General features: G+C 33.0%; 1 protein-coding gene and 1 long non-coding RNA gene across 5 annotated transcripts; one reads left to right on the forward strand and one right to left on the reverse strand.

The window, feature by feature from the left end:
- Positions 1-1,184: 1,184 nt before the first annotated feature.
- Positions 1,185-4,636, reverse strand: LOC109113406. The gene is made up of 4 exons (XR_006156538.1): positions 4,459-4,636; positions 2,740-2,856; positions 2,596-2,623; positions 1,185-2,508 (listed from the first exon to the last, which is right to left on the reverse strand). It is a non-coding gene; the product is annotated as an uncharacterized LOC109113406 (long non-coding RNA).
- A 5,248-nt stretch (positions 4,637-9,884) lies between these two features.
- Positions 9,885-26,348, forward strand: tmprss4a (transmembrane serine protease 4a). Of its 4 annotated transcripts, none has more exons than XM_042739199.1 (13): positions 9,885-10,064; positions 17,198-17,255; positions 17,386-17,526; positions 18,788-18,940; positions 19,174-19,303; positions 19,940-20,053; positions 20,319-20,362; positions 20,756-20,921; positions 22,117-22,286; positions 23,389-23,484; positions 23,595-23,737; positions 23,822-23,971; positions 24,999-26,348. In XM_042739199.1, the coding sequence occupies exons 3-13, from the start codon at positions 17,415-17,417 to the stop codon at positions 25,008-25,010; spliced, it is 1,290 nt and encodes a 429-aa protein (XP_042595133.1). In that variant the 5' UTR covers positions 9,885-10,064; positions 17,198-17,255; positions 17,386-17,414; the 3' UTR covers positions 25,011-26,348. The 4 variants fall into 4 exon arrangements, with proteins under 4 accessions (XP_042595133.1, XP_042595132.1, XP_042595131.1 ...); XM_042739198.1 differs by lacking the exon at positions 9,885-10,064 and adding an exon at positions 12,309-12,407; XM_042739197.1 differs by lacking the exon at positions 9,885-10,064 and adding an exon at positions 12,468-12,756.
- The last annotated feature ends 1,087 nt before the right edge of the window (positions 26,349-27,435 follow it).

Genomic DNA, 27,435 nt, shown 5'->3' on the forward strand with positions numbered 1-27,435 from the left:
TTGTTCATCTTTGGAAAAACAATTTAAGATATTTTGAATAAATATGGATATTGGATATTTTGGACTATTCTGATGATGCTTTTCATACTTTTCTGGACCTTGACTTTGTATTTTACTTGGCAATCTATGGGACAGACTCAAGCCTCCAGGTTTTCATCCAAAATATCTTAAATTGTGTTCCCAAGACGAACGAAGCTTTTACAGGTTTGAAACGACATGGGGGTAAGTGATAATGACAAAATTTTAATTTTGGGGTGAAGTATCCCTTTAATACTCGCAGCACTGTATCAGTGCATGTACTGACAGAAGCAAGTTCTTGTACTTGCTTTGTAGCAGCAGCAATAATCTACAACAATAGCAATAACCAACAGCAGCAGCATAGCTAGATCTATTCCTCAAAGACCAACATTGTCATATCTGTTACCGAGCTAAAATCTTCTGCAAGTTGTCATGATAGAAGTAAAGTTCTTGTCTCCCAAAAGTAAGAATCGACTCTGAACAGTCTAAACGAGTCGTCATTTGAATCCCACTTGCGTGGCATCTAATCTTAGAACTGCTTTGAACAAATCATTTGAGAATCATTGGATAATGAGGGGACATTAAATCCATATTTTGACAAAACTAAAGTGTTTTTGACCTTGCATGCATGTAAGCCTACTATAGGAGTTTCCAAAAACAATATTAGGAACCTTAAAGAATGGCATAATAGGGGCACTTCAACTGACAAACCACTCCAAATGATTCAGTGAGACTCAATCAGCGAGAATAAAACTAAATCATGATTCAGACCATTTTGCAAAGCTGTTTCACTGCAAAGAATCAAAATAATAATTAATTCATGCTAACAATTTGATGCGGCTGTAATTTTGAAGTGTGTACTGAAACTGTAATGGAATAATACACAAATAAATGATAAGGGATGAACAAATCTTCTTATGCATGTCATGATGACTCACATGATTACTTAAAAGAACACTCAGAGTCAATGGAAGCTGCTTCATTGTGACTTCAAACCCACATGCTGTTATATTTTCCATGGACCACAAAGGGAGTGTGAAGGCTACATGAACAACAGGGCAAGATGCACACCTAAAGAAAAATGTGTGCGTGTGTGTGTGTGTGTGTGTGTGTGTGTGTGTGTATATATATATATATATATAAAGATTAGTAAACTATGACTTTGTTTTGAACGTCATAAGGGTGAGTAAGTAATGACAGAATTTTATTTTTAGTGTTTCTTTAAGTTGTCAAGTCACTGTAGCATGTCAGTGTCTGTGTGGTTTAAAGAAAGGCTTTTTTTTTTTTTTTTTAATCATCCTGTGGGGTTTGCATGACCAGCAGATGTTTCTGACAGGCCTGGTCTCAAAAAAGTCACTGAGTATAAAAAGCTGTTGAACCTCAAATGTTAACTGCTGTTTCTCACTTCCTACAGACCACCGCAATGCTTTTCTTGTTGCTTGCCAGCTCATGAAGCAAATAGCCTCTATAGATGTTTGCATGAGTTGCATGAGTTAAAGAGCTAATGAAGCTCTGTTTGGCTTGCGGTTTAGTGCGCTGCTATGAGACACTGCCATAAACTGAATCAAATGAAAAACAACGATGATAACCAAAGAACAAAGAGGAAAAGGAACCACAACAGAAATGTTCAATGGGGTCCAAAATGCTTCTAATTTTATAAATTGAATATTTTTTTATAGAATATGAACAAAACAATTTGAGTGGAAAGTTGAACTGAAAAATAACATTAAACAACTAATAAAGGATAATATTTGAAGACACATGCACACACACACACACACACACACACACACATATGTACAGAGGATAATATACTAGACTAATAAATCTGACCAAATATGACTACATATTCCTTTAAAAAAATTACAATCAGATATTATTATAGAGTCAAGATCAATATTTCATCACATACATAATGTTGCTTAACAGGAAATATATCACCAGAGAGGACTTATAAATCGCAATGAAGATATTGTGATCTTTCTACTGCGACTGAAGAGACTAATATTTCATCAGTGCATATGGTGACCTTTGACATTATTTTTTACTTAGAAACAGTTTGGCTTGAGAAGAAGGCTGTGTTATGTTTCTGTGGTGACACTGAAACAGTGACAAAATTCACAGAATGTCAGAGAATAAGAAAAACAACAAGAGAAGCGATCGCATAGAGCAATGAAGGTGTGCTGTTTTTTCCCTAGCTGTGGGAAAATGATCTTAAACAGTTATGACTCATCAACATCCCTAACATCACTGACATCTTTACCTCAGAAACGTTATTCACACTTTTCACAGAAATAAAAAATAATATTCGACAGATTTCATAATAATATGGAAATATTTAGTTACAGGTGTTGTAAAATAAAAAAAGGTGGGTATGTACACTATGTATTTACATTGAGAGAATGTCATATGAGCATTGATGGCCGTTATTTCTTGTCAACGAGTCTGCTGATTGAAAACGGAGGTGAAGATTTTGTAATCCCAACTTTCCTGTAAAGATATACACAACTGAAATAAGCCATGATGAAAATGATTCCACACATAAACGCAAAAAAATATCAGTAAGTTATTACTTACTTTAAAATTTTGTCTTTCACTGAAGGCTCTGTCAAAGAAAAGAAAGAAAGAAAAAATCCTCACTGTTTACTTGCATAGTTGTCTACTAGTTCAAGGACTTTAATGAATGCTGGTTTGTTAGTAAGGAATGAAGATGCTGCTTACTTTTGCAATCGCAACATTTGATTTTCTTGATGCAGAGCTGCACCAAACAGATCAGCACGAACAATCCCAAGATCCCAAACGCCACGGCTATCCCAATCGACACTGATGTGGAGCTATCTGGAAGATTCCATCACATAATCAGCTCAAAATACATGCACAAACTACAGAACTCCATCACATACTTTTAAATTACACACATACTGTATAGAATTTAAGTTTGTCAGTATTTTAAAATATTCTTCAAACCAAAGATACTTAGTACGAATGTTGGGCTGTTGTTGGACTTATTGATTTATGCCACACTTCAGCTCACATAATATCCTCCCTAAATTGTAGAATTTGTGTGTCACAAATTTAAAAGAGAGTGTCTCAAAGGAACCTGGGCGGTCTAAAATGTCTTTAACAGGAAATCTGTCACCTGAGAAGTTAGTGTGAATGACAGTGAAGATGATGTGAGCTTTATACTGCGACTGCATAGACTAATATTTCATCACTGTATATGGTGACCTTTGGCGCCATGTTTATGTGGAATGCAATGCATGCATCTAAAATATCTTAATTTGTATTCCTAAAATGAACAAAGGTCTTACACATTTGGAATGATGTGACGGAGAGTAATTAATGACAGAATTTTCATTGAAAAACTGGAGAACTAACCCTTTAACTTTTAAATGCATTGTAATGCAAAACATCAGACTAGGCTAGCAGATCAATGTGTTACTCCTTTTCTCTCAAATATGGTAAAATTAATTGTTAAGTAGCTAAATTAAATTAAATAACATGTTGAGTGTGCATATAAGGATGTCCACTGTGACAAGATGATTGATGGGTCAGTTTACTGTGACAGGATGCATAGAAGCTATACAACAGCACTGTTAAAGACACAAGTATGACATGGTAGTATGTCCCAAAAACCTTACAAAACACACAAAACCTTACAAAGTTCACAAAACCTTACAAAGTTCTTCACAAAACAAGTACATACTTATATGTAGTATAAGTAAGCAAACTAGGAGCAACATTAGACTCATATCCCTCATCAAAATAGATCCCTGTGCAGTTTGGTTGAGGTTGTTGACTTCAAAATACATAATCACTCCTTTATCTTTCATTTGCATGCTCTCGAAATACAGTATAGGTTATTAAAGAACAAGGAAAGCACACCACATAACAGGTTTTAAAAGAATGACTTATCAGTAATTGGTAGCTATATAATGCTAATTGTTACTGACTGCTGCCATTTTGGTTGTTTTTATGTGACATCACCACAGACAATTGCAGGAAGTCTCTGATTGTATTAAATTCCCAACTTGTGACTAAGAGTTTGACAAAAACGCACATATTAGGCTATTTACTAGGCAGAAGACACTATTAATCATCACAACTATTGCTAATTATGAATGTTAATTGCTAAAATCTAGCATATTAGCTTAACACATTTATTGTCCAATGTTAAAAGTCGAATGAACACACAAATACATTGAAAAAAAAAAAAAAACACACTGTGTCCCTGAAGTTCTGAACACTGTAAACATATTAATTGTGAATAAATTTACATGTATTAATTCAGTAGATGCATCAGCAACTTCACAAGAGATTTGTCATAACACCATCATAGCACTTTTAAATGCTTTAAATAAATGAAATCTAAAGCCTTCAAGTTAAAATCCCTTATTTGTGAACAGCAACAGCCACACTCTGACAAATTGAGTTTCTTACCCATGATGCCTTTTTCCTAAGAGCAGCTGTAGTTGTTTTACAATGTGCTCAGAAGAAAATTGAGATATTATTTTTTTTTTACTCAGAGAAACAAGTCTTTGTCTGATACAGTGCTAGCTTTCTATGTTGCTAACTAGACTTGTGTACATCTGCTGACCGGGAAAAGCTGAAGTTTTCTAAACTGGTTTGTCTTCATTCTCTTTTTGACATTTTGTAAAAGGCCCACCCTCTTACAATGGTGCTTCATTTTCACCTGACTACTTCGCTTTTTCTGATTGTTTCTTTACCCTTACGAAAAAGAAGTTCATACAAGTGTGCTATTTGTATACTACTTTTAAACTTAAAATATGAAAGTATGCTTTTAGTTTACTTTTTATGTACTTCTCAGAAATGGGCTTTATGTACTCTTCAGATATATACTTAAAATGACATTTAAGTATACTTTACTTATACTTACAAAAAGTCTAAATATATTTGAGCTATACTGGTGTTCCTAGAATCCATGTTTTCATTGCTATATGGTAGAGGGCGCTAGTACAGATATTCTGTAAAGAATTTCCAAAAAAAAAAAAAAAAAAAAACACAAGTGAAGAAGAAGAAGAACCAACAACAGATACTAACACATGTAATCTAACACAATCATCTGACATGAAATAGCATCAAAACTGTAATGTTGTGGAATAAAATGTCGACCGATGAAGAGGTAATAATTACAGTCAAGCTTTGGGGTGTTAATCGACTCCATCTACGTTTTGATTATCATTCTGAATTTATTTTTTCAGCTTTTTGTTCAAAATGTTATTTCTTTATTTTTTATGAAAGTTACCCACATTAAAGTGTTAAAAAAAAAGAATGCATGAAGCTAGAATACAAGCATATACCCTGTTCTTTCTTTGGATGTTTTGTATGTTCAGATATTCATATAACAAAATATATACAAATTAAAATCTAAATAGGGACATAGTAGTATACTTAAAGCATGATGTAAAGTTCACTTAAAGAAAACTTATGAGTATACTTGCAGTATAAAACTACAAAACTAGTAGTTTACTGAGAGTATACTTCAAAGTGAACAAAGTATTTAATTAGTAAACTATCAGTATACCTATAAGTTCACTTTTAGTATAATTGCAGTACAAATTACAAACATAGAGGTAAACTAGTTGTGAACTAGTTACTTTTATATCCTAGAAAATGGGCCAATTTAGTTCCAAGAAGTATTGAAACAGTACACTTACAAGTATACTACTAGAACACTGATATTTGTATAACTTCAAAAAAAATAATACAAAAAAACATAATCAAACTTAACAAAATTAAACTGAGAATAAAAAAAACTAGAAGTATACTACTTTTTGGTAAGGGTTAGCTTATTGGCTAGTTTGTTTTAGTGATGAGGACACTTCTTTCAGTCATGCCAAGACTCAGGCTACATTTCCTTTTTCATTTGGAGACTGGTGGTTTAAGGACAAATGGTTAGAATGTGTTCAGTTGAAAATAGAATGTTTTTTAGATATGCTCTGTTCTGGTAAATGTGAAGTATGGCACACCATGTCTTCACCACGTCTTCTTATATACACCTACATTTGTCATCTAGTTTAATGTCACCTGTCTGGTTATGAATCAGATGGAATGAGGTTTTGCGTTCTCATTCATTACAGTGCACACTTTGTGGGGGAGGATCGGTTTTACGTAAATATGCAGGTGTTTCGTAATGCCCTCTGCTGTTCAAGAGGTGAAATACAACAGATTGGTGGGCATTAACCAAAATGTGCATTAACCACAGGCCCTTCATGGACTTCCTCTCTCAGAATGCAAAAAATACTCCTTGATTCAACAGGGGCTTGTATAAGACAGAGCCGGAAACATAAGGAAGGAAATGCAAAACCAGAGAGATAAAGTTCAGCCTTATGCAAGAGAAAGACTTAAATGCCCGTGTCAGTCCATGTTCATCCCCAAGGCTCCAGGTGTAAGTATTCTTTGCTAGTTAGTTATTTAGTTCTGGAGCACATAGTTACATTAGTTTAATCACTATAGTTATATTTTCTGGAATTGTAACTACATGTTCCAGATTTTTGGGCTTCAGATCAGTTGTATTTGCATTATTTGTAAGTGAAACCAACTGAATGTGTCAGAAGCTCCAGTGACTATTTTATTTTTGTCCTTGAAGGGTAATTTATCTTAAGCATCTTTAAGATTTAGGCCTGTAATTTTTGTTTATATTTAATTCATTCATTTAAAAAGTGAAACCCTACTTGCTGGGAATAAGCATTGACCAAAAAATGATTTGTGATGACTTTCTAGAAATATACTGTACATGTATACATATTTTACTCACCCTTCTTGTTGCGTCAAACTGGTATTCTTTTATTATTATTCTTTTATTTGTGTAACCCAACATTTTGGTCACTTTCTTCAATATCATGACAATGTATGTCAAGCTTTAAACGACAGTCTACAAAAAAAATGAGTCATTGTACACTGAAGCAGTAATTTTTGTGTGAAGCTAAAATGAGCTCTTTCTGACACCTTCAAGTGATGTAAGATTATCAGTAAAAAAAAAAAAAGTATAATGTTCATAAGACTTGAAATATACCACATTAAATAGATAAAGGGATAGTTCACCCAAAAATGAAAATTATATCATTAATTACTCACCCTCATGTAATTCCAAACCCATAAGACCTTCAGAATTTTTTTTTTTTTTTTTTTTTTTGTGCACAAAAAGTATTGTAGCTAAAATTACAGTTGAATCACTGATGCCACATGGACTATTTTAACAATATCCTTAACTTTCTGGGTCTTGATCATGGTAGGACCCTTGCTATCTATGGAGGGTCAGAGAGCTCTCGGATTTCATCAAAAATATCTTAATTTGTGTTTTGAAGACGACTTTTAATTTTTAGATTATGAAAAATGGTCTCATTATAATATCAAATCACCCTTCCTTTTGCCCTCAGCATATTGAGTGATATAACAGGATCTGTGGCAAATGCATTCCAGACACAGTATTTGTGTACTGTATGTGTGTAAAAGAGATTAGTAGGTCAAATGTAATATGAGTTGGAGGATCAATGAATATTAGCTCTACATTTAAGAGGAAATGGCTGTCCCCATGTGGGGATTTCCCCCTTTGCACCTGTTTCTGTTTATTTCAAAACTGTGTAAAGTTGGTGAAAACAGAGCTGCTGTCCTGCAAACGAGCAACTGCAGAGTTCAGAAGAAGAGCAGAAAGGCAGATAAACACAGCGCTCACTGCAGAGTTCTCAGAATGTTTTGAACATGGAGATCAAGGCATCAACCACAACCTGTCACGTGCCTCTCGCTGGGCTACAGGCCTGAAATATCCTAAAATAACACCTTTGTGGTTCTTGAATAAAATGAGAGCTTTTAAAACTGTGCTTTGGTAGGAGGCCTTGGTACAAACACCGCACAAGTGGAATATAAATATAATTACATTTGAAATTTCCACTAAAATAAATAAATAAATAATATATGAAATGCAATAGGGACTGTATGATTGATTATACAATTTTGTTTTTGTATATAATATAATATAATATAATATAATATAATATAATATAATATAATATAATATAATATAATATAATATAATATAAAATAATATAACATAATCTAATATAATCATGTTTAATGCATATGCTGTATAAGAGCTGACTGTTTATGACAACTTATAAAGTGACTTACAACCTTATTGCTCAGTTTTACTTTAACACATAGATGTGTCCTTCTCAGGCCTGGATTAAGAACACATAGGGCCCCTAGTGTCTTGGTGCCACAACATTTTCTACAACAGGAATATATATATATATATATATATAGTATATATATATATATATATATATATATATATATATATAAATATATATATATATAATTTATTTATTTATTTTATTTTTTCAACACACAGAGATACAATGTGTATGCACACTAAATATAACAGATATATGAAGTCAAAGCAAACAGGCTTCCAACAACAACTTGAAAAAAAGTGAAAAGGTGAAAGTCGTGACATTTGCCAAGTATGGTAACCCATACTCAGAATTGGTGCTCTGCATTTAACCCATCCAAGTGCACACACACAGCAGTGAGAAGTGAACACACCGTGAACACACACCCAGAGCAGTGGGCAGCTATATATCCAGCACCCGGGGAGCAACTGGGGGTTCAGTGCCTTGCTCAAGGACACTTCAGCCATGGGTATTGAGGGTGGAAGAGAGCGCTGTTCATTCACTCCCCACCCACCTACAACTCCTGCCAGCACTGAGACTCAAACCTGCGACCTTTGGGTTACAAGTTCAACTCTCTAACCATAAGGCCACAGCGGCCCTTTTATTTATTTATTTATTTATTTATTTATTTATTTATTTATTTGTGAGCATATACAGCTCCCTTAAGGCATTTAGTTTAAATTGTTTTATTAATAGAAGGTCTTCTTTCTGGCCCTAGAAGAGGAGAATCATCAGGGCTGGACTGATGCTAAAATTCAGCCCATCTGGCCCAAACAGTCAAGGTGTGGTGCTGTGGATTAAATAGCTTATTTACAGTTTTGTACAGTTTACCTCTACACTACAGTCTACATGGTCAGTGCTATTCAATCTGGTTTCCGCTAGCTTCACCACAGAGACTTTTCTGTTCAAATATAAGTGTCGTGTGTGGAATTCAAGTGGGCAAGCGCTGCTTATTATCACTTCAATAGAGCGGCGAAAGTGTCGAGCTAGAGTCGTTGTCAGCGTGTGGCGGCAGCGTCGTGTGGTTTTATTAGGTAACTTAGTGCAGTTTCATCACTTGGCTTTAAGTGTTTGTTTCCCATGTGCTACAGTGAAGCCGAGGTGATTAAAAGATACCCGCAACTCTAGTGTAAATGAGTACAAAGACATGTTTTATTGCTCATATCTTTTGGACTGAAATATCCAGACACTAATATGTGGGGGTGTGGTGGGATTTCGGCATTCGGCACACCGGTAAAAGCTCGGGTGCTCCCGATGGACAATCAATTCTTCTAGGTCTAATTTTCCTTTCCTCAACAGCCAATCACGTCGGGCCCCCTCAATCCCCGGGCCTCAGGCTTCAGCTCCACCTAGCCTTTAGATTAATCCTGCCCTGATCCTTCTGTGTAATTATGTAAGAGATTCACATCATATTTTACTTTGGTTTTGCTGTAATGATTCAACACATCTATAAAAAAATACTTCCACACTGATTCTGTGTAATATACTGGTAATGCAGTAATCTGAGCCCATTTTCCTCCATATGAGATTTCAGGATATGAGTTGAGAAATCACTACAAGAAAAATAAGACCACTTCCTTCTATCTCATTCCACAGAATGTAACATATACGAAAAAAAAAAAAAAAAAGACAAGGAAATATGGACAATGAAGTTGGGGGGAAAAGGAAAGACAGAGGCAAGGGTCGGATATAAAGAGGCTTGATTCTAAAATGTATGTTTGTTTTAAAACTGGTTTGCCTTGTGAAGACTCATTTCCATGAACACAGAGGACGAATAGGATCTGACTCATCCTGACAGGTCTTCATCAACATCAGATCATTTTGGAATACAGATCAGGATTTTATTTTAAAACAGTAAGGTCTTGCTTAGTTTTTCTATTGTACTTTTTTTATTATTATTAATTTATATTAAATGTTAGCTGATGTTGCGGTATGTAAGACATAAACTTTTCCAAAAAAAAAAAAAAACACATATGATATGTAAGACAGCGGATATTGCTTAAGTTAGAAGATGTGTAAGGAACATGGACTTGTAATTGTTCTATGGGTTGTGATTAATAGCAGCATCATAATTAAAGTTAATTAAATTGCATTTACTGTAAACTTTGTTTAGTAAGTGTGTGTATTTGTATTAGACCGGATGTGAGTAGATTGTTCCGCTTTACATGGGCTTAACAGGAAGTTTAAATATATAATTTTGCAGAAAAAAAAAAAATCAATAAATAATTGATTACCAGATATTCAGGGTCTATCCTTCATTTTATTTTATTTTATTTTATTTTATTTTATTTTATTTTATTTTATTTTATTTTATTTGTTTAAAATTGGTTGTGAATCTCTACTTATTTTACATAAATAATTATAATAAAGAATATCTGAGATTTGGAATAAATGTTTTAGACACTTCATATATTGCCATATATTGAAACACAGCATATGTATTGATGTATTGAACAGTATTTTATTGAGAGGAATGGAAAGTAATGTTTACATTTTTAATTAATTTGGTTTTACTGTCATGATGCAGCATATCTATGGACATTTACTTCTTTTTACGTTGATATTGTACAATATTCCAGTCACGATAAGTAGTTTCAGCAGATTTTTCTGTATATCAGATATCAGGATATGAATGTTTTTAATTCAATCAGCTTGATCTGCTAAATATTACACTATACAGAACACAGTTATTATTATTATTATTTTTATTTTTTTTGTGTTGTTTTAATCTTTAACCAGCACTGCTGTATGGCATTGGCTTTACAAATAAAGCTCTGTTTTAATTCCTATTTTTTGTATTTAAGCAGTTAAGCAACATTCTTAATCATGTTCTCACTGACTTTGTTTTTCACATTCTTGCTCAGTTTTAAAGCAATTTGAAATACACAAACAAAGTGAGTCATTGAGTAACACAGCGCTTCAGTATCTCTACATCACAATAGTGGCTGAGCAACTTTGTAACGAGGGCAGTCTCAACAACATGTTTAGTGAGGTAAACAGCTCTGGTCTTGGCTAGTCAGTATGTGTTAAACAATGGCCTTGTCATTGGAATTCATTACACACAGTTTCCTAACACAAGACTGAGATATCGACCAGTATCATGGGGTCATACTCATCAGGATGAGGTCACACTGACCTGACCCTATAGAAACATGATCACTTTCCCACCGAGAACTTTCACAGACAATCTTTTCTCTACATCTCACTCAATGTTTAGAGTCCTCTTTCTCTAAAGAAATAAATTAAAGTGATAAAAGAGCTTCAGGGTCTTTACTATGAAATTTCTTACCATAAATATATAAAAATTCAATTTTTGATTAGTGTTGCTAAGGACTTCATTTGGACAACTTAAAAGGCGATTTTCTCATTATTTTTATTATTATTATTATTATTATTATTATTATTATTATTATTATTATTATTATTATTTTCACCCTCAGATTCCAAATTTAAAATAATTGTTTCTCGGCCAAATATTGTGCTATCCTAACAAACCATGCATCAATGGAAAGCTGATTTATTCATAAATATTATGTATATTTATAATCTTATGAATCTTAGATTTCAAAAGATTGACTCTTATGACTGGTTTTGTGGTCCAGGGTCACACATGTGAGAATTATTTCACAGTCATAAACTGTATACTGACAGGTAGCATTTTCAGAAGTAAAGTACAATGAATGAGTGAAGTAAAGTGCATTTAAGTGAAATTTTGTAAATATAAATAAAGTAGCTCAAATTAAATCAAATGTGAAAACACGTTCACAGTCATAAAAAAGTTTAACACTGACACAATTTCTGAAGGGAACTTAAAATCTTTTTAATGAAAGAGGTCACTGAGTTCTAACATATTCTGACATGAACAATGATAAAGCAACATGACTGATATGGTCAGTTATTTCATTGTGACAAACCGGTAGATTCCCGATCTACATTAATAACTTATTTCATGAGCTGTCCTCATTAAAATACTTAACATACAGCATAATAACAATGATAAACTACTCGTCATAGCCACCAAAACCTGTTTGAAAGAGGATCTGGGAAAATGAGGGCCGTTTCCTGTTTAAAAAGCTTCAAAAACTGTGCAGATAGCGTCCCTGCACGCAGATTAACTTGTAATCCTGCTCAACCAAGCACAAGTTTGGCACCGTCCCACTGAAGAAGTGAATGCAGCGGGAGGAGCAACGTATCTAGGTGAGATGGGCGGTATCCTTTTACATAGGTGAAGGTTTTGATCGGGGGCAGGGAAACTCCAAACAAATCTCCACAAGACCGAAGCTGGATAGGTGGAAGATTTCAAAAGACTGAAACAGCATTAAGGCAGATCGGGTAGCAGTAATTGTTAAGTGAAAGACAAGACGAGGAAGAAGTTACAGAAAAATAAAGAAAGAAGCATTTTGCATTTAGAAAAGGAAGATTGCAGAAAGAGGTGTCTTCTTTTGGCATAGAAGTGGCTTCTGTGGTCTCCACTGGCCAGTCTGCTGTGGTCTGTACAGCCGGCAGATTGCAGGAACGCGTCGACAGCAGTGATAAAACCATGAGGGTGAGTGTAAACTGATTCGTTCTGCTCAAAGAACAAACTAACGTAGTCAGAACAAACATAAGGAGGACATTTACTTTGCTGATCGCTAGGTTGACAAGTGTAGATTGTGTTGTTGTGTGATTTTGAGAAGAGAATGGTATGGTTGGATCTGTCGAGAATTGTGCGATTATTGTACATTTGTTATAATCTTGCACCGATCTTTAAGTCATGCCAAACTCATTTGATTTACAATCAGATGGACAGCAGATAAATTATTATTATAAGGAGTTGCTATAAAAATGTCAATAGTTCATTCAAATATAGCCTTTATGTTTATAAAATAGTTGTGTTCCTTGCTACATCCATCATGTTGTCATTATCATGTGTGGCCCAATGGGATAGTAAAGTGCCTGTCTGATATGTACTCACCAGAAACAGTAGGACTTTTCACTTATAGTTTTATGAATTTGAACTTTTTTCACAAACTGTTTTCATCTAAAGCAGGATGCTACATAGTATGCAGACTTTGTGTTCGTAATGGGGATTTTTCGCTGACTCTTTTGCAGGTTACATTGTTAGGCCAGTAGGTGGCAAGTGACTGTTTTCGTTATTCATACAGCTGATTCATTCAAGGAACAGAACACGTGAACATTTTACAACTGAGTCACTGAATCATTCACTTAAATAATTCATTGAAAAATGTATCATTATGGAACGTGACTATGAACGAGTCATTGAATAATCCACTCAACCTATCGTATTTATTCAAAAACATAGAAGCATTCAGGAACGAGACACTTCTAGTGTGTGTTGGTGTTCGGTTTGGCTGCGTTTGGAACTATTTTGGTGGACGAGGAGTAGACAAATTGGCTGGTTGTTTTTAAAATGTAAGTTACTCGATATTAACTTTTTATAGTAACACTTTATTTTATGGATGACTATTAACTGGCAAGCATATTACTAGCATTGGCTGTTTATTAGTACTTATAAAGCACATATCAATGTCTTATTCTGCATGACCATAATTAATTTTTAACACCTTAACAACTACCATACTAACTATTAATCGGCAGCAAATTAGGAGTTTACTGAGGCAAAAAGCCATTAATAGTTAGTTTATTGTGAGAATTGGACTTAAAGTGAGCAAAAAAATAAAAATAAAAAAAAATAAAAAAATTTAGAAACAGCCCAAGTCATTGTTTTTAGTTCTGGTGAGATGTTTTTTTTTTTTTTTTAAATCCTTATTATATAGTGCAGGAATAATCACAGCTATAACTTTTTTGTGTGTGTGTGATTTGTTTAGAGTATATGGAGACTACACATGAAACATCCATGCTGGTTCAAAAATACCTACTTTGCATTTCAGTCATTTGAATAGGCCTGGTTCCTGTTGCAAGGTGCAAGTGAGTTTAGAATGCTTGAAGTTTTAACTGCAAAAACTGAGAAGTTAATAACAAATGCTTGGCTGCAGTTTGAAAGGAGCTGTTAGGTTGGCATGTGTAACTAATCTGCTTTGGCATGAGTCAGCTTTGATACTTTCTCACCTGAAAAATCTCTTTGGGTCTGTCAGGTATAGTGTTCTTCTAGTCTCCTCAAGGGACCTGAAAGTTGATTATTTTTGACTTGTACAGTAAAATCAGTAACAACACTTGGCATGTCATGTAGTCAGTAATTGCTGGTGTATGACTAGATCTCTTTCACAAAGCAATAGTACCAGAACGAGCTGTAAAAAACAGTATGAGTGTATATCCAGATATTCTGGATGGGACAGACAATGCTAAAGGACAAAATGTTTAAGCTATACATCATTTTCTTGCATGACATTGCGCTTTTGTGCAATTGTTTGTTGTAATTTCATTGTTTCTAGTACACTGTCACTCATGACATGAGCCTGTTTTACTAGCTTATACTTCCCTTTCCTCCTGTTCTGTCTGGTTTTAGATATTTTGTTGTTGTACATTTTACAGTTAACATTATTAGTGAACTCTTGAATATGTTTTTCATACTATCCTTACTATTTACATCCTGGTTTCTCTCTGCCCAGATCTCATTATGTGATAATGACCCATTTACACGAAGTTGCACTTTCAGTCTCTGTCTCTCAAAGAGCTTTCAGTGGTTTCAGTATTTGTTGAAAGGGGGATTCAAATTCCAATGTAGACCTTTCAATTTTAATTTTATTTGCACTCTCACCAATATATTACACAATTTCACTGTAATTTATTAGAGTACGATGCTGAAACCAATGCAGACTATAGGTCATTTTTTTGTGATAATACAGCAAATTACTATACAAAATTACCATATTGTGCTGCAATGTTGGTAATATTGCAATAATATTGCAATATTGTAATAATATTGCAAATAGTTTCATTATGATGATTGCTGCTCCCTTTGGCTGTGATCTTTGACCTATGGTGGATGTTTAGTGTGTTGAAGTATGATATAATTTTATAATTAATTAAGGGTGGATTTATATCTATCTATCTATCTATCTATCTATCTATCTATCTATCTATCTATCTATCTATCTATCTATCTATCTATCTATATAATATATATATATATATATATATATATATATATATATATATATATATATATATATATATATATATATATATATAGATATATCTATATCTATATATATATATATATATATATAAAATTTATAGTTTTGCTTACATTTTTTTTTTACATGTACGTTTGTCTTATTTATGTTTGTCTCTCTTATTTAGTTGTGATGTAACAAAAACAAGGGAGTGTCCTGGGGATATTGTATGAAAATGCCTTTTGGGAAAAGCCATTATCAAATCTCTTTTGATTTTTAGAAGACAAATGTATGTTTTAAGGTGTGTCATCTCATAGTGGTTGAGCAATTAAGAAGAAGAAAGAAGAACACACCCCAAAACTAAGTCTGTATTGAAAACACTGTGGATGCTGCATTATGAATGCTTTGTGTCAGTACAACTCCATCATGTAAGAAATCAATCATGCATCTGGAACTTGTTGTACATATGAACATATACAAGCAGCACAAATTTGGAAGCTATCACACCCCATTCTTGACCTCAGTTCACAGGGTTTCTTGGTAAAACAAGTGTGGCTACTCAGTTTGTGACTCCCAATAGCTAGGAATGAGTGCCATAATTTATAGGCTGCTATTAAAATAAACTCGAATTTGGATCATTTGCGTTTGGATCAGTTTCTGTTAAACTGTGCCATTATTTCCAAATTACCATTACAATTGTTAAAATGCCATTTTGAGAAAAATACCTTTCTATTATATCACTCTAAATAAAATGTAACAAGGGAATTCTGGAATTCTGTTGTTGCCAAATATGTCAAACTTATAGTATAGTAACATATAGTAATGGTAATTAAAGTTATTTCTATTAATGAATTTAAAATGTAGATTTTACTGAATAAACTTACAGTATAGCACATTAAGTTAACACATTTTTCCTTATTCAAATAAGGTTTTTTTTCATTCAGGTCTTGTCCGACAATAATAAAATAGGTGTTAATCTGGAGAGTCTCATGTTCTTGTTGAGACTGGATGTGTGTTTGGAAACAGTTTGTTCTGACTGTTATTTTATGGGCGTTTTGAGTGACAGAGCTGTCTGGAATCAGCCGTTACTCTGATGCTAAGTGTTAGTCACTGTTTTGACTAGAAGGCTGATGTTAAAGTTTCACCTCACATTCTCAGATGTGACATTTCTGGTTTATTTAGCCTCGATAAAGTACACATTAAAATAAACAGATAGAGGTTTTTAAGGAGACATTAAAGTTCAAAGATATTTTAGCATGTTTTTAAAACTACAATGATTAATACAAATGCCCCCATTCATGAACATTTATATATAGGTTCTCAAAATGTTCTTAAAAGTGAAACAACAGTCTACATTAGGGTTGCCATGAGCCATGTCTAATCTGATACAATTAAAATGATATTTGCATAAATACACAAGAGAAATGTGCCTGAGCTGTCAGGAGAGTATTGGTCTCTGAGCATAACAACATTGGGACTATTATAGTTTTCCACCATCCATCCCAGATCAACAGGTGTAAAATTGAAAGAGATGTGAAAGCCCATTGGATTATGTAACCAAGAAACAACATATAATACACATAATATCTATCTGCTGTATCAAACGTTCTACCTCATTAACTTCCTGCGGTCTGCTGCTGAACCTCAGAGTGTAATAAATGGAGCTACTGTTTATTTCTTGCTGCAGGTAAACTGCAGCCTACATGTTTAAGCTGAGTAGGCTGGTTTACAAGGAAGTGTGTGAGATTTCAAGAACAACTTGGAAAAAAAAATCCCTTGTGACACATTGAAAGCGATACAGAAAACTACAGCTGAGTCATAAAGCATTAGGGGTTTGTGTGTGTGAAAGAAATAAGAAAATAACCTCTCACTTTCTCTATCCTCTTCTCTGTTCCTCATTCTCATTCCCAGACTGAAGTTCAGGTTCCCGAAGAGAACACCAGACCCTTAAACCCACCACAGCAACAAGGTACAGTGTCTGGGGTAGCTGGTCTAATGTATCAGCCCAGTAATTACTCATACTCATGATATAAGTGGGTGTATTACGAGAAAGAAACAACACTGCACTGATTTCGACTGATTTTCATATTCTCCTCCAGTGGCTCGGCCCGGAAAACACAGAAAACTCATGACGGCTCAAAAGACTCAGGCGGAGAAAAGGCGGAACAAGAAAAAGATCATCATTACAGTCCTGATGGTGGTGGTCGTAATGGCCATTGTGGCTGTGGCTGCTTACTTCAGTAAGGATTTCATTTGAGCCGAAAATGATGAAGGCTGAGGCTAGTTGTCCTGCTTTCACTCCAGTGAATATTTCTCAGGGAGGATTGTGTCTCAAACTCAGAAATGTAATCTTAAGACTTGGCTGCTTTAAAGTTATCGGACATTTCTAATGATTAAATTAAATGAAAAAGCTTTATTAGACTGTATGGGCAAACTGTTACACTTAAAATCTGTCATTATACAGCTTATATATGACAGTTTAAACAGTAAAACACTTATGAAACAGAAAAATTATTTAACAGCAAAACTATAAAAGCTATCATTCATACATATTAAATGGTAGACTTAAAATAACATGCACAGATCATAGCATTGGAAACGTAAAATCTCCAATTAATGCATTGTATGAATTTATACAATTTAAATCATGAAAACTGCATAAATGTTTAACATTCTAATATTTGATATGAAAACATGAACCATATTTAAAATTTGTGAACATTTTAATTAATACTTTGTGCAAATAATAAAATTAAAAGAAGACTGTAATATATCACATAAATTTATAACAATCCAATAAACTGTATACATTTATAACATCTAAAACAATGTTAAACATGCAAACTGTTATACATAGCAAAAATTGTATGAATTTTAATGTGTAAATATATAAAATTCAAATCAATGCATTATATATATATATATATGTATATATATATATATATATATATATATATATATATATATATATATATAATACTACCTTGTATGAATTTAAACATTTAAACTGCAACACATTGCATACATTATTTGCTGTAAATATGATTGCTATAAATTTATAGGATTTTTAACGTGTTGAATCAACAAGTTATGAATGAATATATTTTATAACATTTATAACATTTAAAATGTCGATAACTTGACCTGATATAAAATAAAATAAAATAAAATAAAATAAAATAAAATAAAATAAAATAAAATAAAATATTGTCTTGATAATACAGTTCAATTGAGATGCAGGCCTCTTTAATGTTTGTTTTTAATGTGGGTGAGGGACATTTACCTGCTATTTCTGTTTATAACCGTTCACACATTCACTTTTCGCAAATAAAAATGAGTCACAAATTGACAAGTCTTATCTTCTCATCAGCAACAGTTATTTAGTCACTCCTTTGACCGTTGTGACTCAAGAAACAAAAACAAACTGATTCATTTGACCTCATTGTTGGTTGTTTTAATAACAAGTGCTGTTTTTACTCTTTCTTCCTCTTCATGAAACAGTCAAGCAGTTGATCGAGACCAAGTATTATTTTTGCTCCAAGTCAGTGAAGTTCATTCCGCTGGAGAAGGCCTGTGATGGAAAGGAGGACTGCAGCGGAGCCGAGGATGAGTCAGCCTGTGTCATAAAGTTTGGAGCCAACTCCACCTTCCCCCGTAAGACACACACACACACACACACACACACACACAAACACACGCCCACATACCTGCTCACCAACATGTATGCAGTTAGCACTGCTAGAACCTGTGTGTCCGGTTTCAGGATAAACAAGACAGATCCCCCAACCTAACTTTCTTTCTGTCTGATTTCCTGAATGCCAATGGTATGTTAAAAGACTATACAGATATATGAATTTTAAACTGTTTCTCTGTCTCTGTCTCCACAGTACGGCTGATGACAACCCGCAATGTGCTGCAGATATTCAGGCCTGATGAGAGTAAATGGAAAAGCGTATGTGCAGACAGTTTCACCCAACAACATGCTGAGACTGCGTGCCAACAGCTGGGCTACTCAGCGTGAGTTCTGGTCCACAAAACACAGTGTCGTTACACACTTAACAGCTTCCTGTTTTAACAAGAAATACGTAAAATTCCCGAAGTTTGCAACACTATTTGATTTAGAAAATTTAATTAGAATAATATTTTCTGTTATCATTTAAATATTGGTTAGTTTTTGTAATTGTGGTGTGAGTTTTTACCATTTATATAGTGTTTTTTTTTTTTTTTTTTAACAATGTGAATATGAATATATAAAATAATATAATTAAATAAAAAATAATATAAATTAATACATTTTTATATATAATATGGTGTTGTGTTATATATATATATATATATATATATATATATAAAAGTTTTGATTTTTCATTTAATATTATTTCAGTTTTAGTTTTAGTTATTTTGGTATAGTTTATAGCTAGTATCAACTAGCTGACTGAAAGAAAATAAGCATTTTCATATTTTATTTAATTAATTGTATTTAAAGTATATTTCAAGTAATAAAAGTTTTGAAGTTCTAGTTTTAGTTAACTAATATCCATATTAGATTAAAACCTCCTGTAATCATTTTAGAATGCTAAATACATGTAAGAATACAGCTCATCATTTGACATTAATGTCATTGTCTTTTTTTTTTTTTTTTTTTTTTTTTTAAAAACCCACTTTCAGTGCAGTTCAAGTGGGTATATTGCCGACTGATCTGAAGATGTCTTTCTGTATGGTGGGCTCATCTAAACCCCAGACTTTCCAGTCGACCGTATCAGATCTGTGAGTAGATTTATACACTGCACATACAGTAGCCTTGAAAGGATTGGGCACTTTTGAAGTTAAACATTTCAGAAAAAGAAGGGTTTTAAATGATAAAGCAGTAGATATGTTGTTTACAATTTAGACAAAAGTATTTGGCATTTTTCTGGTTGTCAAATATTAAGTATGAATTAAGTTTCCTCATATTTTGGGGGTTGCTGGAGCCATTATTAGTTTTGGTTGTAGGCATTCTGACATTCTCCCATGTTTTCTCTCTCTTTCTCAGTAAAGTATGCAGTCAGGGAGCAGTCGTTGCATTAACATGCTCAGGTAAATATTGAATCCTTATCCAACAACCAATTATGGCATTATCAATAATGGAACATATATAATTACAACAAGCACAAAACTAGCAATACAACATCAGAGGTGTGTTCAGTCATTTGAACTGGGCAATTTAACATGCTAAAACATGCTGTTTTAAAGAAAGAGAACAAGATGAGAACTGCAGACATTTAGCTTCATATTTGGTTAAACTATCCCTTGGGAAGGACTGTGCTATAGGAATGACATATAATGTTAGATTTATGATATAACATATTTGTATTGTTGAATTTTATTAGAACATACAACTTTAATATCATATATTGTTTTCTTATGATGACAGGCATGTTTTGTGTGTGATTTCTGTTTTGATTTATTATTGGCTGTTTTATTTTGCAGCGGAGTGTGGGTTGTCCAGAAACCAGGAGCGGATTGTAGGCGGACAGGACGCTATCATTGAGAACTGGCCGTGGCAGGTCAGCCTGCAGAACATTGGCCAGCACACCTGTGGAGGGTCACTGGTGTCTCCAAACTGGGTTGTGACTGCGGCCCACTGCTTCGGCGGGTGCGTGTGTAAAACACTCTTACAAAGCAAATGCATCTCTTTAACCCTCTAGCTCTCACAGGCATTTCATTTAATTCATATGAATACTTAAAAAACTAAATAATAATAATAATAATAATAATAATAATTATTAGTATTATCATTATTATTATTATTATTATTATTATTATTATTATTATTATTATAAATAGCAATAACAACAAACCACTATCTAATTAACTAACTAAACAAGAACAGCAAAAACAACTACATATACATATAACTACATATTTTATATAAGATATACAATTTATTTTCATTATATAATTTTAATCTTTCATAATGTATATAATTATTAATTAATTTTTATTATTAATTATTTTTGTTAATTATAATAATTCATTATTATTATTATTATTATTATTATTATTATTATTTTATAATTTAATTTGGTACACTGAAAATAAGGTGACCTAAAAACTGATTATATTAAAAGCCAATATTTTGTAATACTGTGGAATCAACCTAAATAAACTTCTTTATACCATATATTATTGTTATTATTATTATTTCATATATAATAATCATGGTAATAGTAGCATTATATGTATGGTAATTTTTCAACTAATTAGGGTTTATTGGATGTAATATGCAATATTATATAATATTTTGTTAAATACATTTATTTATACCACCAAAAGTACATTAAAAGGGGTAGAACAGGTAGAAATAGCTCTAGCACCAGGTTGCTGCTTTTTTGCAGTGAATTTGCATTTGTAGCTCGTGAGCACCTTGCTGCAGTTTCATTAAAACCTGGTTCATCAATGTATGTCTATATATTGTGTATAGCCTACATTCAGGTAGTTAACGCAACCAATGATGTGCTGTTTTGAAGTCAGGAGTGTCTGTTACATTTGGAAAACATGAGTCATGGAAGTAAACATGTTTTTAGCATTAACTTCAAAGATTTGTTCATAAACTCCATTCATTTCTGAAAATCATTTATAACCCTAACAAGTTCACCCAGTTTGAAAACTGTGCTGTACGTCATTCATCATTCACCGTGCAAAATAAAAAAAATTAAAAGAACTCAGTACTGAATTGTTTGCATCTTACCTGACCGCATACATTCAAGCTTTGTAAACAGAACTAATACAGGGTGTTTCTTAAACGAGTAATGCTTTTAAAGAGGTCACATTGCTCTTCTCTTCTTCAGGGAGGGTAGGAAGGCTCTGATCCGATGGAAGGTAGTCACTGGAAACACTTACCTGGGCTCTTCTGGAGCTTCTTATGTGGACAAGATCCTCGTCCACAAAGATTACATATCAGGACACAACGACTATGACATTGCCATGATACGACTCCAGTCCCCCATCACTGTTGGAGGTACATCAGCACACACACACACACACTCACACACACACACACACACACACACACACACACACACACACACACACACACACACACACACACACACACACACACACACACACACACAAACAAACACACAAAACACTCACTGTTTGACTTTTAAAACCAGAAAGTTTGAGTTACTTTCTTTTAAACTCGACATAGCAGCATTCCATTTATACTTGGCCACAGAAATGCATTCTCATCAGTATTTTTGGAAGTACTGAAGAAATGTACATGTACAGTACATAAGAGAAGAATATTCTTCTTCTTCTTCTTCTTCTTATGTTAGTTGTAGTAATATTAACATAATAATAATGATGATGATGACGATGACGATGATAATAATAATAAATGAATTGTATAATAATTTAATTGATAAACAACAACAATATTGATAATAAATGCGTTATTCATTTAATAATAAATAATTATTGTCATATTTTATATTTTTATCTTTTGTATGTTTATTATTATTATTAAGGTACATAGAACTAATTAAATTAAGGTCCGACTTAATTACATTTTATTTTTTTTTATTTTTAATGATATATTTTGATACATAATATACATCATTTAATTATATATATATATATATATATTATATATATATATATATATATATATATATATATATATATATATATATATCTATAATCAAAATGTAATTATGGTATATTATTGTCTCACAGTTAAGTCATATAAACTATTTATTTTATTAATTATATCTTTTTTTGCATGTGCTAAATAGTAAATAAATATATATATAAGATTTTGTGCTGAAATGTGACTTAACAGTACTCTGCTAAAATGCATTTAAAAAAGCAGAACAATAATAATTTAATATCAATATATCAAATTTTTATACAGTAAATTATAATGTTGTGACAAATCCCCTTATTGATTTTACTAGATAAAATATAATCATTTATAGATAAAATGCTTATTAGCATCAGCTATAATTTTAACATCAGTACATTCCTTCAATCCTTCAAGGTCAATGTTTTGTGTTATCTTTTGTTCATGCCAAATGGGAGTAATGATTATTATTATTATTATTACTTTTCACATTCAGAATCCCGTCGGCCAGTATGTCTGCCACCTCAAGATCTTGGCCTCAAAGGAGGAGATAACGTAGTTGTGACCGGCTGGGGACATTTGTCAGAAAAAGGTTATTTGCTTTTTTCCCCTCTCTAACAAAACCCTTATTATTCAAACTCAGTTTCAATCAAATGCCTCTAATACCACAAACTTTAACATTATTTGGGTGTTTTCCTGCAGGAAATTTGTCTCCAAAGTTACAGAAGGCTCAGATTTCTATTATAGACACAGACCAGTGCTCAAGTCCCTCAGTGTACGGCATTTCTGTCACTCCCAGGATGATCTGTGCAGGTTTTCTGACGGGAGGAGTGGATGCGTGCCAGGTAAGTCTTATTCTTTTCTGTGTACTGTTAGGTAAAACGATTGCCGTGTTATTAAAATAACATTTGTATGTTTTCTCTCTCTAAGGCGATAGCGGCGGTCCTTTGGTGTATTCATACGGCCGCTGGATGTTGGTGGGTGTTGTGAGCTGGGGTTTGGGTTGTGCCAGACAAGATCATCCTGGTGTTTACACCAACATGGACCAGATGCTCAGTTGGGTCCATTCAGTCATGCAGGTATGAGCACATTGTTCTGAAAAAACTCCGAAATTGCATGTTTGTTCAAAACCTATTTTACGACAGCTAAAAAAAGGTTTGTCCGTATATGTATATAGTTTGAATATGTATGGAAGCTTGTTTCAGCTACAGAATAAATAATAATAATAATAAACAGTAACTGTGACTTTTTATCACAGTTTTGACTTTTTCTGATAATTCTGAGAAAAGAAAAGTGAATTGCAAGATATAAACTCAAAATTGCTAGATATATACTTATTATTAAAATTGCTAGATATATACAATTTTCAGAAAACAGTCAAAATTGCGAGATATGAACTCAGATTGTGAGATATAATTCCAGAATTATATATTTTTTTCTTGCGATTCCAATCAGTTCTATATTCCATTAAAAAAATTGCAATTCTGATTACATTTTTTCTTCGTACAATTGTAAGAATCGCGAGAAAAAAGTGAACTGAAAAAAATAAAAGTCAGTAATCTGAGATATAAAAAAAGTCAGATTGTGCAAAAAAAAAATAAAAAATCACAAATACCTTTTTAATTTTTCATTGTGTGGGGGAACAATTGCGAGGTATAAACTCGGAAAAAGTCATAATTCTGGGTTTATCTCAAAATTTTACGTTTAACTCTCTCAGTTGTGACGTTTTCTCAGAATTGTTTATATCTTGCAATTCAGATGTTTTTCTCTGAATTGCGAATCAGAATTCAGAAAAAAGTCAGAATTGTGAGATAAAGTGATGCAGTTATCTTCCAAAGTAGAGACTGGCTTCCATTACAATGGGTAATATGAATAAAATTCGTATACACTACATCCAACATGTTGCGTCGTTTCACTGCCATTCACAAATCCTCTCCCGTACTGTTTTTGTTTGTTTGTTTGTTTTAATTCGATGAATTCAGACATACTGCTCTTTTCACGTAATGTTTAGTATGGAAATAGGCATATTCCGACGCAGCATGTGTCTGTGTACACATGCACTAAAAGTAGTAGATTGGAATACTAATGGTTGTTTGTTGTCTTCAGGAGTACCAGTGAGTCTGGGATGGAAAGAAAAACAGTAAAAGCCACAGCACAGATTCACAGAGATCTTCAGTCCTCAGAAAGAAGATATTCTACTGAAGATATATTGATTCACACAAATTTGTGGAGGAATCACTGTGGGAGTTTTGCTCAGGGTCTTAAAGGTGCCATGAAAAAAAGATTTTGCACACTGAAATATATCATGTATGTATATAATGAGAAAGCATATGCTATTTTTGTGGATCTACCACTTTTTTGGGACAGCAATGCAATCTTAAAGGAACAGTTTGCCCATAAAATGACTATTCTGTCATTATTTACTCACCCTCATTGCTCCGAGTCAGTAATACTTTCTTTCTTCTGGGGAAAACAAAAGGAGATGTTTTGTAGAATGTGCAAGCTGCAGAATTCTTAGTAAAAAGAAAAAGTGTGTCTGGAACACAATACAATTTAAAGTTGATATCATCCCATTTGCGTTTAATGTTCGGAGAAGAGAAGCTTGGACATTCTGCTACTGTACATTTCTTTGTGAGGATGAATGAATAATAATAATAATAATAAAAAGAGCTGTCCCTTTAAATTAAAGTGGCATCAAATGAACTTTGAGACAACAGCCACAAGAGGGTGCTGTTTTATTCTCTCTCTCTCTCTCTCTCTCTCTCTCTCTCTCTCTCTCTATCTCTCTCCTCCTCTCTCTCCTCTCTCTCTCTCTCTCTCTCTCTCTCTTAATATGTCTGTCTATACGTGTACTGTTGTGAGGTTCTGATGATTTATATTGGGTGCCATGTTATTATCTTGAATTAAAGCCAGTGCTCATTTACTCAATATACCATGGTGCCTTTGAAACACTTAATAAATCGTACATATAACATCAAATATGTAATGACAATTTATGACATCAGTTACAGAGGCCAACTCTTTTTATATAGACTGGGATTAAGCGCTCAAAAGAAGAGTGACACCTGTATTTAACTGCTGTGTGTACGTGAACGTCACATATTTCCCTTTGTGGGTTAGTATTCAGTTCTAAATGAGTCACATTCAGACTTATCTGGCTTTTGATATTTGTTCAGAAAACATATGTAAACTGCACACAAAGCTAAAATGCGTCATTCAACCTGTTTTTCTTATGAATGTCTTTCAACTTGTTTAACTTATGAGTGTTGGTTTTTATTAACTTAGGGCGGATTCGGGTAATTAGGGCTTTGTTGACAGTCATCTCAGTGTCAAAAAAGTCATCCATTTTATCCGAATTCACCCTACTTGTGAAAGTAAAGGATATTTCTTTGTAAATATTGTACAGATTTGTGTTTGTCATGTCAAATTCATTATATTAAAGTGAAGAGTGGTAAACAGGAAGTTTTTTTCAATGACTCCACAACCAGTAAATGACACAACTAGTAATATTTTTTTTTTTTGCAAACCTTTATTTCGCATAGTGATATATTCATTAGTTTATTAGATTATTCTTTACAATCCAGAGAAATCTACTGAGGTGCATAGTTATGACAGGGATTATGACAGATGTTGGTACAAAGGGAAGCTCTACATACATGTTTTTTAATGTTCTTTTGTTTTTCAGAGTATACATGAAGTGTCTGTAAGTGTTTAAAGTGCTCAGTCAGAGCCAATGATCACAAAACTAGTATTCAAATGCTATCCATTCAGACCTTTTTTTTGCCTATTATTTAGCCGGTTCCTTTATAAATGTACAGAAGAGGGAGTTCAAATGAAAGGAGCGTTCTCCTGGGTGCACTGATGGGAGGTACAGCAGGGCTTGTGTTTAAGTAGATTAGATAGTTGTATATTTAGGCTGTTGTCTTGGTTTATGTATATGAATAAAATCTCTTAAATTTGTCTAGACTATGTGGTGCACAAAGAACACTTGTGCACACCCGTAAAATACAAACTTTAAAACTCTACATTTGTCCTTATACAATGGCTAGGTTTGGATTAGCATGCTAGCATACTACTAGTACTATTTTTGCAGTATGCAATATGTGATTTTCAACATGTATGGAATTCCTATTACATCTGGTCACATGTTCGATATATAGCATGTGTTGTTGCTTTTTTATATATATAATTCACAAAAATGTTGTTATATTACAATTAAAAATGGATATTGGAAATTTAAATAATCTGAAATAAATATTAAATGGAACACTTAATTTAAAGCTGAAGTACTAAAAATAGGCCTACTCAAATTTAAAAAATGTAAAAAAAAAATAAAAATAATAAAGTTAAATTAAATTAATTAAAACAACTACTACCACTACAAAATTAAATTAAATTAAACAAATGGATATGAAAAAAAAAAAAAAAAAAAAAAAACGTAATATGTCAATGTTAAAATGTAATCTAAAATTAAAAAGAAAACCAGGGTTGCCAGGTCTGCAAAAACAAAACCACCCCAATTGCTAATCAAGACTAGCTCAAA

The sequence above is a fragment of the Cyprinus carpio genome, chromosome B15 (assembly GCF_018340385.1).
Source record: "Cyprinus carpio isolate SPL01 chromosome B15, ASM1834038v1, whole genome shotgun sequence".
Lineage (NCBI taxonomy): Eukaryota > Metazoa > Chordata > Actinopteri > Cypriniformes > Cyprinidae > Cyprinus > Cyprinus carpio.